Raw genomic sequence first — 15,940 nt, forward strand, 5'->3', positions numbered from 1 at the left:
CTAGTCGACAGGAGTCGGTTTCCCTCCCACGGGTGTGTTTATCTAGCGGGTGTGCCTGCAGAATTCAACCACGGGCGAGCAAGAGGCGAGGCCTTATCTTCTATCGGAGATTCCTCAGGTTCAGAGGCCAGGGGTTGGCCAACGGCCAAAATGGTAATGCAAAGCTCCACACTGCTACGGCCGTAGTTCACGAATCACATTTTCCAGTATTCACTTTTCGCTTTCCCGCTAGCCCCTTTTCCTTCTGGCCTGACATCTGTAGCGAAAGAGGGAGAAAGAATGAGAATGAAGAGGGACAAAGGTAAAAAGAGACTCGCGAGCCGAGGAGGATAAAAAGGCACGAACACATTCAGGAACTTGGTTCATTCGGTCGGTAGCGTGGTAAAAAGCAGCGTTTTCATCAGGTTAATCATACCGTGGAACGTCACGTCTGTTAAAGTTCCGTATCACAGCCGAATACACCGAACCTGCAAGCACATTAGCGTGATCGATTCCGCGGTTTGGCGTGATCGAACGCGCTGCTTTGCGTTTCTCGTTTTAATCGCTCCAATGTTTCTGGATAATTATCCTACCACGCGTGCAACTTCGGCCATGTACGTACTCTTTTACATAGCTTCGAACATACGACTAATATTATCAAATACGGAGAATAGATCGTTTATATCTAATATCATATATAGTACGTCTTAGTTTTTCGAGCATCAAAGATTAACTCGTAAGATAAAAGAAATTTGCTGGAACGAGAAAGATCGACTATAATAAAGTTAAAGATTACTACGTTACAAAACGACAACAACGAGAAGCAAAATGGGTACGGCTTCCGTTTATGAATATTAATGTGTCGCTAAGCCGTGGTTAAGCGCAAGAAATATTTTTAATCCCTGTAAAGCGTTGCAGGGAATAAAAATAAATCGAGTATTTTACTAATTCATACCCCTTATATTTCTATGAATGAATTAACTCTAAAATTCCATGGTCCAATGGAATTTCCATTCCAGATTGAATGCAAAAAAGTGTATACTGCATACGCTGCACTTAAAGGTTTGAAATAATAAAAAATGAAATGGAATTTCGTTGTTATTACCTGAGACTGAATTCGTTTAAGATTGCGACTCCGTGAATACGCGTCGAGTAATGTCACTACGTATAAACAAAGTCAATTGACAATAGACGCACTGAAAAAATGCGTCGAATATTATCTGCATTCCTATCTCCGCTTTCATACAAAACGTATTGATTATATTCAAAACGCAGGTTCACTACAGCTTCCATCGAATATACCGTTTTTAATAACTTTCATATCACAACTGAACAAATCCAAAACTATGTAATACCAAATTCGTATTGGCAATATATTTAGAAAGTTCACTTTATAGAAATTTTATCACGTTGTCGAATATTCTCCTCTAGCCACGTTTTCCTGGACGCATGAACTTTGACAAAATAAACCACCTATCTCGGCATAACAAAGTAAGGAATCGTGCTCAGCTTTCCGGCACGTTTCACAGTTTCAACCGTGAAAAACCACGCAGCACCGCAGGATTGCAGGATTCTGAGAAAAAGTAGATCGGTAAAGCGTCCCTTTGAAGAATATCCATCGTGAAAAACGGGAGAATTTAATTTCGGCGACACATGGCGAGTGTCACTCATAAATAACATGGCGTTCTTTCGTGTCGCTGTGAAAGGCTGTACACCTAAGGCGGAAATCGAGCTGAAATGGATGGACAATCGATTGTGCTACGCGTATGACGTTGTGCGGACGACAAGCAGATCGATGAAGTAGAATGGCCAGGCTGGAAAAGAAGAGGAACATCGAACCTACGACCAGGCTGGTTTTCGTTTTCGGACTGAAACATGAAGTTCCAACCGAAAGTAGCGTGCTTCCAGATATATAAGCGTATACCACGAACGTGTACCTAGGTTCAGTGAGTGCTGGCAGATGTATCTTGGCACGATACCAAAGCTCTAATGTTATCCGGCAACGAAGAGAACCGGTTGTAGACGAACGGCAAGTAAGGTATCGCGAAATTATCGTTACTCAAGAATTTAGTGCTTAATAGCAGCTTGCCAAGCGTCTAGCTGGTGTCGACAGAGAAAACCGACTAACTTCCTATTTTGTTTCTTCCGTCACCTTTCTCGCGGTAATCTCGTACAATGCGCAAAGAGCTATACTCGTTGGTAGAGCAGCTTCGTTTTGGAACGTCGATAATTTTCCAGTTTATTAGAATTTTATTTGCGGTCGTATTTCGTCGATATCGTTAACTGTGAAATGTTCTATTATTATTCTAACTGTGAAATGTTCGAAAGAATGGACATGGATGTTGCAATTAAATAAATGAAGCGACTACCATAAACGAGTTTCTTACTGTTTAAGTTTCACCGTGAGTATACTCGTTTACGATATACAATTTTCAAGACGTTCCAGCTTACACTGTTTCCCACGTTTTGGCCCTCTGTCCTACTTCTTTCTTCTACCTTGCGCATGCTTTCATTATGTTATTGTCCTTCCCGTTGTCTCCTTACCAGAGCCGTTTCGAAAGTTTTACCATGTCAGAGTCTTAATCGTCTCACGAGATTCAACTATTTTTCTCTCCTGAGGGAGCAACCGAAGATAAAAGAAACTGTTACTGGCGATCTTTCGAAGGTGAATAAACGGGTTGTGATCTCGAAGAAGTAGGAAACCATCTTTTATCGCGAACGAAAAACTCACTCGTCAATATAGAATTTATCAATCTGTGTATACCGCTTCTTCGATTGCTTTCTCAAAACTTTTCCATTCCAATTTTTCGTTAACACGTCTCAATGTTGCCTGCCAACCACTTTGTTTTCCTATGATCGATCGTTTTAGACGTTCTTGACGTTTAATAGCCGTAGAATCCACCAGAGAAAAATACTCGACGCGAATCGATGTTCATGAAAAAGAAAAAAAAGAGAAATATCTTTAGATTCGATTTCCGTGGAGATTTCTTTCGCCTCCACTAAAAGCAACAAACGATCGATTCAAAACGATGTACGCAAGAGGTTAGCACGAACGGAAGAAGTTTTGAAAATTATCAGCGAATAATACTAGATAGGTAATAGGACTGCGGGTCGATTCTTCGAGAATATTCAGATTCGAGCGAGCAAGTGGTAATATTAAGAGGAATTACAGTCCAAGTCAGTTACGGTTCAGGAAAAGTTGGCAAACGATTGGAACACTTCCACCAGCGCAGCGAGACGATGAGTATTGCAAAAGTTAAATGAGAACGAGTTAGGCTGGCAACAGACGATAAGCTCTGAGTCTCGGCTGCTTCCTGAATCATGTCGATAATGACGTACCATTGTGTGTGAATCTCCTGATGGGAAAACCTTATAAAAGCCAGTAAAAGAACTACCGACTAAAAGACGACGCGACGTAACGTGGCACGATTAGAACATCGAAAGAGCAAGTACAGAACGTTGTCGTTCCATACAGTTTACATGTTTTCCGACAAATAAAATTACGAGTAACTTGACGAGAAGTCGGCTGCGTGTAACCTAACTTCCCTGAAATAATAGACGTTACGTGAAATACAGAACTAACACGCTGGTTTCTTGAACGTTTATCGAATTATTTTGACGTCAATTAAAGTGGAACACGAACGGCTAACTTAAACCATCCTGTGCTGAAAGTGTTTTAGAACCTGTGAGTTTACTACTTGTAAATCTGACGTGTCACAGACACGAAAAACATAGTCGAAGCTTTCATTCTGCTTCCATGCAAATATGTTTACCAGAGAAAAGCTTTTCGAGCGAATAAACGACTACCCCTGCGTCACGAATACACTTTGTTCGACTGTAGAGGATAACGATCGGTTAACGAGATTTTGAGCTTCTCTCGCAGTAGGATTTTCTTTTTTCAAGCGATCAGACAAATTGTTTGCGCGAATCGATCTTAGCTGCGATTCCTAATGTAAGAAGAAAAAGATCTCCGAATCACTGCCGATGACTTTGGCGACTGAAAAAGTAGAAATCCTGTAGATCCAATGTAATCGAGCAAAAAGACTATTATTAAATCATTAACCGTTCGAAATACTCTCAACTTTAGTTATCTTTGGGAGTGTCAACTCATCTCCATCTCTAAAGATAGGTAAAGCAAAATTGAACGTTGAATTAAGTAAAATACAACGAAGCGGTCATTGAGAATTAACGGGCCACGATTCATACGGTGGCCGATCGCTGGTGTTGAACTGATTTTCAATTGGCCGGGAATCGATCGTTCAAAACGAATCATTTCTACGACCACGATATGACACTCGAGCTGTTACAGACTATAACGGAAGATTCTGCTTCCAATTATGGTACATTGTAATTAGTAGAATATTATTAGTACCTCGAGTTTGCGCGAACGTTTTAAAAAATACCGTTTATTTTCAGTATATTTTGTTCGATGAATCGAAGACAACAGCAGCACGCGTTCGCGTCTTTCGATTATCGCGTTTCGCTAAAGTCCGATAGCCCGCGGCACAAGTAGCTTCGTTACGTAGCACCATTACATAGCAGCAATTCAATGTCCCGTCCTCTTATTTTCCATGCAATGCGCCGGCACGAATTGGATTTTTACCAACAAGGAAGTAGGCTGCGAAAAAGAAGAAAAGAGAAGAGAAAAGCGAGTATAAAAGAGTCGGAGCGTGAGTTGAAGGGATAGCGGTAGATTCGAGGCGACCGCTGCTTCGAATCGAATAACGGAGCTACCCTCGGTCTGCTGCCTTCTCGCCGGAATAATAAGGACTCCATTCTCTCGAGATCGAGAAAATCGATCGCACCCTATCACGTCCATCGCGCATTATTGCCGCCGCCTGTTTCCGACAACTCGTCCCCGCCGTTGGTCTACGCCTGATTGTGGCCACGCTTGACAGACCCATCCCGGTAGGTGTTGCCTTTGGTACTACTGTTCGCGATGGTGTACGTATCTTCCGGTTACTCCACAACTTTTCCACCCCCAATTCAGCAAAAGAAGCAGACCACACGCCCGCAGGAATAACGCACTCCCTCGATAAAATTACCTTGTCTGGTCGATTGTCGAAATTGTCTGTTTCTTTTAGCAGAAAGGTTTGAAGAATTTCATTTCTTAACTTGACCGAACAAAGAGCCGAGTTAGAAACTTTTCCCGTAACCGAATGTAAGTTGGCAACAATTTTGTAATTTGACGGCAAACTGACAAATCAGCTTCATTATGTGAAAAGGTGGATAAAAGCGTGCATGGTACCATTTTTATAGCTCTTTTAAGTGGTATGTAATGTGTATCGAACATCTACTGTGTAACGTGTTTTAAGAATTCGATCTTTTCTTTACAGAACATTCATTGAAGACAACGAGCAATTAAATTCAGGTTCGAATATTATTCAGAGTTAAATAGTAGCAAATTATTATTGTAAATTGTTGAATGCAATTATACAAGGAGAATGTTTGTATAAATTGTCAGCAGTTTGCGCTAATACTGTTCAGTATCTGTAAACGTTTCGCTCAGAAAGCAATTACGGATCTAATATCTCTAACTGGAAACTTCGCAAACCCTGATAGAATGTAATAATTTGAAAATTTATTACGTAATTTAGCAAGAGATTAGCAGATATTACAGCATCCTCCTCGCCATTCCAATTTAAATCTTGCTCCAGAAATAAATATTCTACCTTGCTTGTTGGTACCACCCTATCCAACTCGATAAACGATTACATACTTATTACGATTTAATCCTTTAATATCTAGGCATTTAATAGTTACACACTTGAATTTTTCCGACAGACCCATACCATATCATATATACAAGTACGTTTAGTCTAATCTGAAGATACTCTCATAAGATATAACAGAGCATTTTAATTCTTTTTATGTACACTTAACAAACAAAAGGTGATACGGGACTATGTCCTGTCGTCACGAATGAAAATTAATTTCTATCGGCTTTCACTGTAGACAGACATCGTCACAGCATCCTCTAGCTGGAATACGTGACCCAATATGTCGAGCAGGGCTTAGAACAACCCTCACCTTTATTAAGTTAACCCTATATGCACGAAATCCATCCATTTATATATCCCGTGGGAACTCCGCTTGTATCTTTGTAAGTAATTGTGTCATTTGAGTATTCAAACAAAGTCAAATTAATGATAATGACGAACAGTTTCGGAGATTATGTAGTAACGACACCAATTACATGCAACGGATTTCTCGTTACAATAAGAACGAGTTTAACTTGAGATTCATTGAAAGTCGTTAAAAAGAAACACCAGCCGAAAGCTTCACTAGCAACGCTAAAGCAAACACGATTATCATTTCTTCGCAACTCTAATTGAAACCGTAATCAGTCTTTCGCGATACTAAAAAGCTTAAAAATACAAAACTTTTTCGCAACTCTAATTTAACCGTAATTAATCTGTTGGTCAGCCCACATATACATCGACAAAAAAAGAAAAAGGAGATAACTACAGATACTAAAAGCGAGCATAGTGACAAAGTAATAACGAGAATGATTTTCCATGCTCTGGGTGATCCAGAGGATGGAAAACCATTAGTAGTTGCCCTCTTCTATGGCAATTTGCCGGGCCTCTTCGGCTCGTAGCCTCTTCTTTCTTCGGGCGCAATACCCGCTGAAACCAACGATCATAGTGATCGCTGTCCGTTTCGAAACCTACTCGCGACCACGACCACGAAATTCGAGAAATTGATGGACGAGAGCAGAGACGAATGGTATGCTTCACTCGCGGTGCCAGCCTCGCCATCGATTTTTCAAATCAATTTTCCTGAAACAGGTTGGACACGCGAAAACGCGCCTACCCGACCAGAGACTGTGCCAACCTGCCCGACCCTACCTACTTATAATTAACATTCACACCAGAAAGTATGCTACCTATCCTATCTAGCCCTATATTTAAAAAATGACAAAACAGGCACACCAACACACCCGCTCCACGGTTCTCACACATAACCCGGGCGCAAGAGCCTACACTAGAGAAACGTCCCGGGACGCCTCCGACACCCGAGTTTGGCACACAACCTTCACGCTCTAATTTACATACCATTTTCCTGAAATCGACTGACGTTGGCTACCGACCGTTGCATACAAATTTTTTGCATATTTTGATTTTAATTAGAATTAATTTGAAGCATATTTGAATTCCAATCTTAATTAAATATACATAATTGTGCGTGACTATATGTATATTATCTAAAGAAATAATATTATTAAATAGCTGATACACAGTCTGATATCATTGTAATGCAAAGGCAAGATTAATAATCTGCTGTACATATCTAATAACACTGTTATTGTAAATTGCAATCATACTTCTGAAATTTCTAAGTGTTTGAAAATTATAATAAATAGCAAAAACGACGCAATTCCACAGCCTAGCTACGCACACACACACACACACACACATACATACATTGTGGAAAATACGTCGTGCATGATATACTAACGCAACGTCAGTCGCTGAGAAATTAGGTATTAGGTTTATAATCACCTTGTCTACTACCTGTCTCCTACCTAAGTAGCATCTGGACACGTGAGTGAGGTTCTAGCAATAAATATGGAAGAGATTAAACCTGAAAATCCTAGGCTGAAATATGATCAATTGCAATATTTCGTATATTTTGTATCTAACGGCCTAATATTTCTCGACTTTGTAGTTCAATTTTATTTCCAATTTTAACAGCTTTATATTCTACTTTATCTCATCACTTCAATGAATTACTAAACTACTACACAAAAATGAAAAAAAGTTAATAAAAAATATATTTCTTAAAGAACAGATGAAGATTCGATACAAATGGTATTTATATCAATAAATAACAATGAAATATCCTCAGGAGATTCCTTTGTCAAAACACATCTTTGAAAACATAAACATAAAAAAGTGCTTGATACTTGTTTTGATTCTGAAATCTGCCTGTCGCGAAGTGTCTTCTTGCACGTGGAAATTTAATATATTCTTGGACGGACAAGATTACAATTTGGAATCTTTTGTTTTTAATATATTTCACATGTCAAATTTCACTAAATATGGAAATCAAATAATAAAATTGTTCCACATTATAATGAAACAGAAGATAAAATTAAATATTATTCATGGAAACTCATTAACACTATAATAATTTTAGTCATATGTAATTGAAATCTCTCATAATAACGAAGCCTGAGGGTATTCGACTTTTCCACTACGATATAACTAAATGAAGTTGTTTCGTTATTTATTACAATATTCATGTTTTATTTATTAATAAATATTCAATGTCCGGGCATTTAATCCTTCTATATAATCATATAAACTTTGATTTTATAAATAATTCTATATTATACGATTTTGAAACATAGATACATATATTAATTATCAAAACATTGCATTATTCATGTCAATCCTTTATATTGAAATACAAAAACACGATGTACAAGAAAACCTATCCTGAACTAATAAATAAAACACAGATAAGAAACGTTACTACTCACGAATATATATTAAATATTCGCGGTCACTATGCTCGACAAAAATTCTACGTAATACAACCAGTCATCCGTGCCGATTCGGACCTTTCATCCTACGACATGATTGAGTGACCAGAGGAACAAAAATGCCTGCGACTCACCATTAGATACGAAGAACGCTGCTCGATGTCGATGACCCAAGAGTAGCTATTGGGAAGCCCATCAAATAAGATCCACAAAAATCCCCTGAAAAAGGGAAAACTCGAAGAAATCTGTAACAAAACGTGGAATACTGTAATTTGTTCTCAAAAATAATATTGATTATTTGAAAGTTTTAAAACAATTTGAAGTGTTTAAATTTTCAACAGATTTTATTTTTTAATTAATACGAATGAAAGAAAGAAAAACGTGAAATGATAATATTATCACAGACAATTGACGATAACGAAACAAAATGCAAAAGTTATTTCAATTCTTCAACAAAGTCTAGAGAATGTAAGTTGAATTAATGTTAAAAAATTCGTTTAATTTCATTGAAATGAAAAAGTAATTTAACATATTCGAATTAAAAATAGTGATTCGTTTAATCTCACATATTTTCACCTTAGTCTTCGTAATAATCCGTAAAATTATACAAAATATCATATTACGTACATATTAATTATATTAGTATCGTGAATTATTTGTAAGGAATGTAGTTGCATCAATTGAATACTAAATAAACATGACAGCTATCTTATAAAAAGATGAAACAACGTAAAAATACGTTTGCCCTAATGAGAATAAATCAAATGTTACCATATTTCTGCGAGAAGTTAGCGGATTGAATATTGCATAGAACGAATATCGTTAAACATCATGGCGTCCTCCTAATGCTTCGATGTTTCTCTCGCAATCAACTAACCTGTACGAAAACGAATCAACACTATCAAATAAATGTATAAAGGGAACAGATTATATAAAAATGAATAAATGATGAAGATAAACGCTGAAAGGATGACGACGAAGGTATTACGCAGTTAACAAACGCCATGTTCGGGTGATACATCTTAACGCCTCGATTTTCGACAATAGAATAAACCCCCGCGCAACAGGTTCGCGTCGCAAGCTACGTAATTCGGTGGGGTGGGGCTACCAACACACACGAATAGAATTCGGTTGATATCCTACAGAAACAAATTTTTTCTATTAGATACGTCGCTACTAGATACATTGATGTTTACAGTAAATTTCTTGTAGTTTCTATACGTGTTTATCTTCAGATTGGTCTCAAATTTGACAACATAATCACAATAGTCATATCTTATTAGAATGTTAATACAAAATGTTTTATACGATACAAATGGTCATTTCTCGTTACAATGCTAATGCGAAATATTTTATATCATACACGTAAACATGCCTCATTACAATGCTAATACAAAATGTTTTACATTATACATATAACATATATAAAAGTTTCCTATAGTAAATATTGAAATACTTTTGTGAATTACTGTATGTAGAAATACAATAAGTACATATATATGTATATATTCACTCTTAATCACCTTCAGTAATCGGATTAGTTGGATATGTATATGTAATAACTCTTCTAAATATTACTCATTATTCTAAATTGCAGATGAATTCGACAATACAAAAATAAATCTAAAAACTATATATTTACCTGACAACTCCTAAATGAACCGTTCTCGAATCTTCTTGCTGTGCTTCTCGTCCAAGACTAACACTTCTACAGTTCTGTTGCCCACCAATATGATATATCGATCGCGAGAAATTTATATCGATTGCGATTGAACATTGCGATATATAATTGCATATTTTGCCGTTTCATTGGCGCTGTTATCTCTACCAAATATAAGAATATTGCGCGCGCATTTCGTACAGAGATACATTGTCTAACTTGGAACAAAAAATAAAAAACTCCATTCTTTTATCCTCCTCGCCTATTAAATAATATAATTGACTTAGAAAAATATCTGTAATTTTATTTTTTTAAATTTGATTTAAATCAAATAAATGTATTCTAATTTTAAGTGTCAATTTTAAGTTATATTAACTTAATGAATTTAATTTGGTAGTTCGTTATGCCGTAATATCCCTTCACATCTAAATGATTTTACCCCCCCCCCCCTAAATAATTTCTATTATATATATAAAAAATAGTTCTTCTATTATACATCCTGTTCGAAAACACAAGTTCTGTAATACCGACTATTGAGAAATTTTATTACGCCATCTACAATTTACAACATGGTACGCCGTTTATTTAAACAAAGTTTTAGTTAAAGCTCGATTAAATAAACTTCTGGTAATTCGATTTATGTATTTGAATACGAATTACTGTTATATGAATGAAAAACCTTAGGTAATAAGAAGAATCAGTATGATCTTTTTATATAAACTATTTGTCTCATAATAGGTTTAATGAAAGAAAATTCTACCATATATTAAATACAAATCAAAGATATTAGTGAATAAAATAACGTAAGTAATTAAATTAATAATTGAAGTAACAAAATACTTTAACGTAATCTTGCATTAGAAGACAAAACAGAGTTACGTGTGTGAAAATATATTAAACTTACATATTTAATAATTAATCGTTGTTAACGACTCGGAATTAAAAAATTGAAACAGAGTGACTCGAGAAAAGATATATTAAACAATAAACACATCTTTTCACCCGGGAGATCATATGCATAGAAAGATGTTTCAATATTTCAATGAATGTGCATCTCTCACTATCTCGCAGGGAAATACGAATACTTTGCTCCATAACGTAGATTGTATATATTTTAATAAAGTTTTCATGCAATATTAAAATCATTCAAATGCATTTCTGTAACAGAATTGTTGGATTCACGATTTCCGCAGGATTAGATAAATAAATGTATCCATTCTGAAAGAGATGGAAGCGTAAGAGGATAGCAAGAGGCGTGAGATTATATAAGTGGAACAAGCTAACTCCGTCCACTTTGTCGACATATTTCTTTTGCGAGGAAAGCTTATTTCACGTAGTCTACTCGTAATCCATCCGTTTACTTTAGTAAGGACTGTATCGATCTGCGCTGCGCGTTGCAGCGCGCATTCGTATACGGAATGAATATGCGTCATTTGTGCGTGAGTACATAGGGAGTAGGTTGGTTGCGATGAATTTCTGATTCAGATCATTTTCATGGGCCAGTCGTTTAATAAAATATTAATATTGTATTATCAGTTGCAATGCAAAATCCAAAACCTCCTACAATATGGAGTGGATACACATAATCTTCATAAAATGATTCAACCTCTGTCAGTACATTGAAAACTATATTAAAAAGAAAGATTTACTCGCTAAGATTTACTTACTAAGATTTACTATAAATATTAAATGAAAAATATGTTATGTTCTTTTCAGTAGACAAAATATTTTTCCAAGTGATACGTAAAGGATGGAAACGGTGGCAAACTCTGTCAGCTAATTACTTTAACGAGTTTCAAGTGGCATTTGATCATCGCAAGAGTCGGCGACGCGAAAATATAGTCGGCGATGCGATATAGAGGACCAGAACTAGAAGGTGTTACACATCCTACACATCGCTGCAGAAGCAAGAGGATTGTACGTCCCCGTATTTTTGGAAGCGGAATAATGCGTTTGTATTCCTGAATAAGTTTCATGAAATTTTATCGCTGCTAGAATTTGAATCTTCCTTTTTGAACGACGTCTGGATGAAAGAAAGTTTGAGATAACTTGGGTAAATTTGGTTAATTTAATTACAGAAGTTACTTCCTCTGTTTGCGTTATGAAAAATTTACTCAGAGCTTTAATTTAAAGAAGAAATATTTGAAAGCAATGCATATTTTATTTTAATTGCTCTATCTATGAAAAAAGGAAGAATTAGGTACATTGTTATGATTTGCATTCGTGAAACTTCGAACTGACAAGAAATTGTAGTTCCTACGCAACGTTGATAAAAATTATTGAAACATATGAATCGTATATACATATTTCCATATAAATTTTCTTAACATGATTATAGCCGTATTGAATGTTAATTTTTTATGAGTTCTCGGATATTTAGTTAAATCAATCTAACGTTTGATTTGCTTTTTAATGTATTTTCTGCTTAATATTCTTCAACGTGACAACAATAAGAACAAAATTGTAGTCTATATAATAATAATAAATACATTGTGCGTGTAACAGTAACAGTAACAATATGAATTCAATAACAACGATATTGAGATAAATAAAAGATATCGTGTAATTTATCTATGGTTATGTCCACCATAAGTACCACCAGAATGATCATTTCCTCCATAATTATGAACTTCCGCGAAGAAACCTCCATGGGGATGAGAATGATATTTTACGCTCCTCATGTTGCCACCAGGTTCGTGAATATGGTACTCTCCTTCGACTTCTTTCCCTGCGATTTACAATATTTTTATCAATAATTCTCTGAGAGGCACGCGTTCACTCGAATATTCGTATTAACGATTCAAAGACACAAAATATCCTTACGTCAGTGTCATATTATTATTCTTTTCGTTGTAAATTGGAAAAAAGTCCTAGAACTCGGGACTGGTCGACAAACAAACTCGCAACTAGTTCTAATTAAGAGGAAGTTCCACTGTCCAATTAATTCAAGGTTCTAATTAAGAGCACGAAATCAAGTCTCGGTACACTTTCTTGTCGACGCTCGATCAATGTTTTGAGCTTGGCAGTATACGTACCGTCGCGATGCTCCTTCTGTCCATGGTAGTCCTTAGTGTGTTTATCATCCACACCATAGGCGAACTTATACTTAGGATGGGCTTTGTAATCGTGATGATGATGGCCGTGTTTGTCCTTCCAAATGATCTCTTCGTGATGGCCCACCACGGGTCCAGAAAAGTGATGAAAGGAATACGCATGACTATGACCTCCACCCCCACTGTGTCCGGCTCTATCTACGCTACCAGTGTCTTCGTCGTCTAAAATTAAATGCAGTAACCTTATTTTTAAATTTCAACATTAGTAGAATATTTGACCGATGTCATACCTTCGTGAAACATTTTTAGTTGAGCACTAGCAAAGGTGATCGAGATCAGAGCAAAAACAACTAAGTTCTGAAAGCGAATAAGACAAGAAAAGAATTGTCAATTTTTAATCTGCCTTCTGACGTAGAGCGTGCGGTTGGGTGGAAAGTCGTGGCAAAAATATCTCGAAAATTAATCGTGAAAATCGAACGCTGGAAGAACACGACAGAAATTCATTTTAATCATAAAAGGTCGCGCATTCTGGGTAGAAAATTGCAAAAGGAGAACCCGTTATTCTTTCTCAGAAATATGGATGATAAGCGGAACAGACTCACAGAGGCGATTTTCCCGATCGCATAAAGACTTCTAGAACATGCTGCGTTTTTACTTTACGATTACGACTTTGTAATACTTTGTCACGGATCCCGTGATCCGTTTTACGGAACGTCGCCCCACTCTTTAATCAATAACATCGGTGAAACTTGAAATTGGAACGATCGATCGCATTAGACCCGTCTGCCAGCATTCCTTCGTTCGACGAACTGTTCAAGTTGCCTGCGTTGTAATCCTTGCTTAATTGTTTCTCAACGAATTTGTATCAAGTAAACGTGTCAATAATCGCAACGCTAACTTTCACCAATAATCTCAAGTAAGACGTAATGCGTTCACCGCTACTTTCCAACACTTGTATCCTCTGTATTCACCTGTATCAACGCCATATTTGTTCCTTTGGAGGATCACGAATAGACTGATTATTGGATCGCAAAAATCCTATTTTATAAGAGCGTTCAGCTCACGAAAGAAAGAAGTCATTAAAGCATTAATTTATTTGTCATAGCTTGTCAGTGATTTCAATAGAGTGAGAGGCAAAGCTAGTATTGCTCGCTGGACCGAATATTTTTTAAAAGTTGCCGTTACAGTTCTAGTTTTCGTCATAGCCAGCCACGGATTGACATCGAAATTATATTGTGATGTAAAAGCTTGACAAAAATGCATTTCGAAACACTTGGCGAACCAAGAAATTCAGGTTTCCTGTTTCAAAATACCTTTGCAGAGGCGATTTCACGGTCCGGATATACAAAAAATCGATTGAAACGATCTGCTAACGAAACGCAAATTTTTCGCTTGAAACTTGAATCACTCGATCCAATCGATGATATCTACGCGTGCCGTATATAAACTTGAACTTTAATTTGAAGTTGCGCTCGTTATTATCCAAATTCAAGTATACGCAAATGCATTACCGATACTTTAGTAGATTTAATCAACACGAAAATCTGCGATAATTCTAGAATTATAGGGCTACTATTATTCCCACGTTGACTCTGCTCAATTTCATTGAAGAAATCGTCCTATCATATATTCGATCAATAACGTAAATTAGACTGTCAAGATTAATGAGTAATAAATTGCGTGTTTTCGACGATAGAGCGAACGAGTGTCAATATGTCGCCTGAATAGCCGCATCCCAGCATGGCAATACAGTTTATTGTTGAATTTATTGCATTTCCGCACAGCATTCGCTCGTATGATACATTCATTCCTGACTGAATTGTAATCTATCGATTCGATGTAAAGTCAAATACCCTCTCCTCCTTTCTCCCCTCTCTCTAGGAATATATCTCTTTGATTTAATGATTATCACCGTTGTATGTTGCTAATATATGTTGGTCAATGAAATATTTTTGACGAATTGCCTTATGAATTATTAATGAATTTATCATCGAAGTTGCATTAACGTTACGTTTATTGAAAATCCCATGCCATTATGTAAATGTATTTTAGGAACGCAGATGAAGCTACAGTTTTCTAATTCGTCAGCCTTTCATGTACCTTTTTTGTTTCCGGTATCGGAAAAAGATTATGCACGGTCTGATGATTAATTAGGATAGGGTTTCATGCGACAATAATACTCAACTTTATATTATTTTCTGCAGAGTGCATATCTTCGTGGGGCATATTTTTTAAATATAGTTTTGCTCAAATAGCGTTTTAGCTAATTCTCACACGATTCGGCAATAACTCGATGATTTACGAAACAGGTTTTCGGAACAAGCGACAAAGAAATTGAGTAATGTTTCTTTTAACCGTCAAAATTGCGCAACTCAAAGGAACTGCGCGTACGCCTTTACTCAATGAACTTTAGAAATTCAACAGTATTAATCTGTGGCTTGACAATGCAAATTGTTCATTTAAATTTCCGTGTTGCGGATATGATATTTATCGCTTACACGAATTCAAAGTTGCACATCAGTTACAAGCAAATTCGTTATTAATTCAGACGCTTGCGAATTACCCGTGAAACTCGCGATGGGTACTATCGTTACCGAAACTAATATACATACATAGTTTCTGGTGATTACCAACTATGTAATAGGAACTAAATAATTTACAATACCAACGTGCCATGTACATATATTTGAACAGAAGTTATTTGATTTCAGTTTATTGACTGGGGAAACTTTCTGCATCTGTAATGTCAATGTTTGA

At 36.5% G+C, this 15,940-nt stretch overlaps 1 protein-coding gene and 1 long non-coding RNA gene across 5 annotated transcripts in view; one reads left to right on the forward strand and one right to left on the reverse strand.

The window, feature by feature from the left end:
- Positions 1-9,423, forward strand: part of LOC126920294 (uncharacterized) — a 118,561-nt gene extending 109,138 nt beyond the window's left edge. For 2 of the 4 annotated variants that reach the window (XR_007711925.1, XR_007711924.1), the window contains 2 exons: positions 4,590-4,887; positions 4,970-5,197. This is a non-coding gene — a long non-coding RNA (uncharacterized LOC126920294). Of the gene's footprint in view, positions 1-4,589; positions 4,888-4,969; positions 5,251-5,315 lie in introns of those variants that run through there. The other 2 variants (XR_007711927.1, XR_007711926.1) reach the window with 2 other exon arrangements.
- Positions 9,424-12,346: 2,923 nt separating this feature from the next.
- On the reverse strand, positions 12,347-15,864 carry LOC126920286 (cuticle protein 7-like). The gene is made up of 3 exons (XM_050730406.1): positions 13,474-15,864; positions 13,166-13,405; positions 12,347-12,858 (listed from the first exon to the last, which is right to left on the reverse strand). The coding sequence occupies exons 1-3, from the start codon at positions 13,484-13,486 to the stop codon at positions 12,698-12,700; spliced, it is 414 nt and encodes a 137-aa protein (XP_050586363.1). The 5' UTR covers positions 13,487-15,864; the 3' UTR covers positions 12,347-12,697.
- Positions 15,865-15,940: the final 76 nt, after the last annotated feature.

This window comes from Bombus affinis, chromosome 9, assembly GCF_024516045.1.
Source record: "Bombus affinis isolate iyBomAffi1 chromosome 9, iyBomAffi1.2, whole genome shotgun sequence".
NCBI lineage: Eukaryota > Metazoa > Arthropoda > Insecta > Hymenoptera > Apidae > Bombus > Bombus affinis.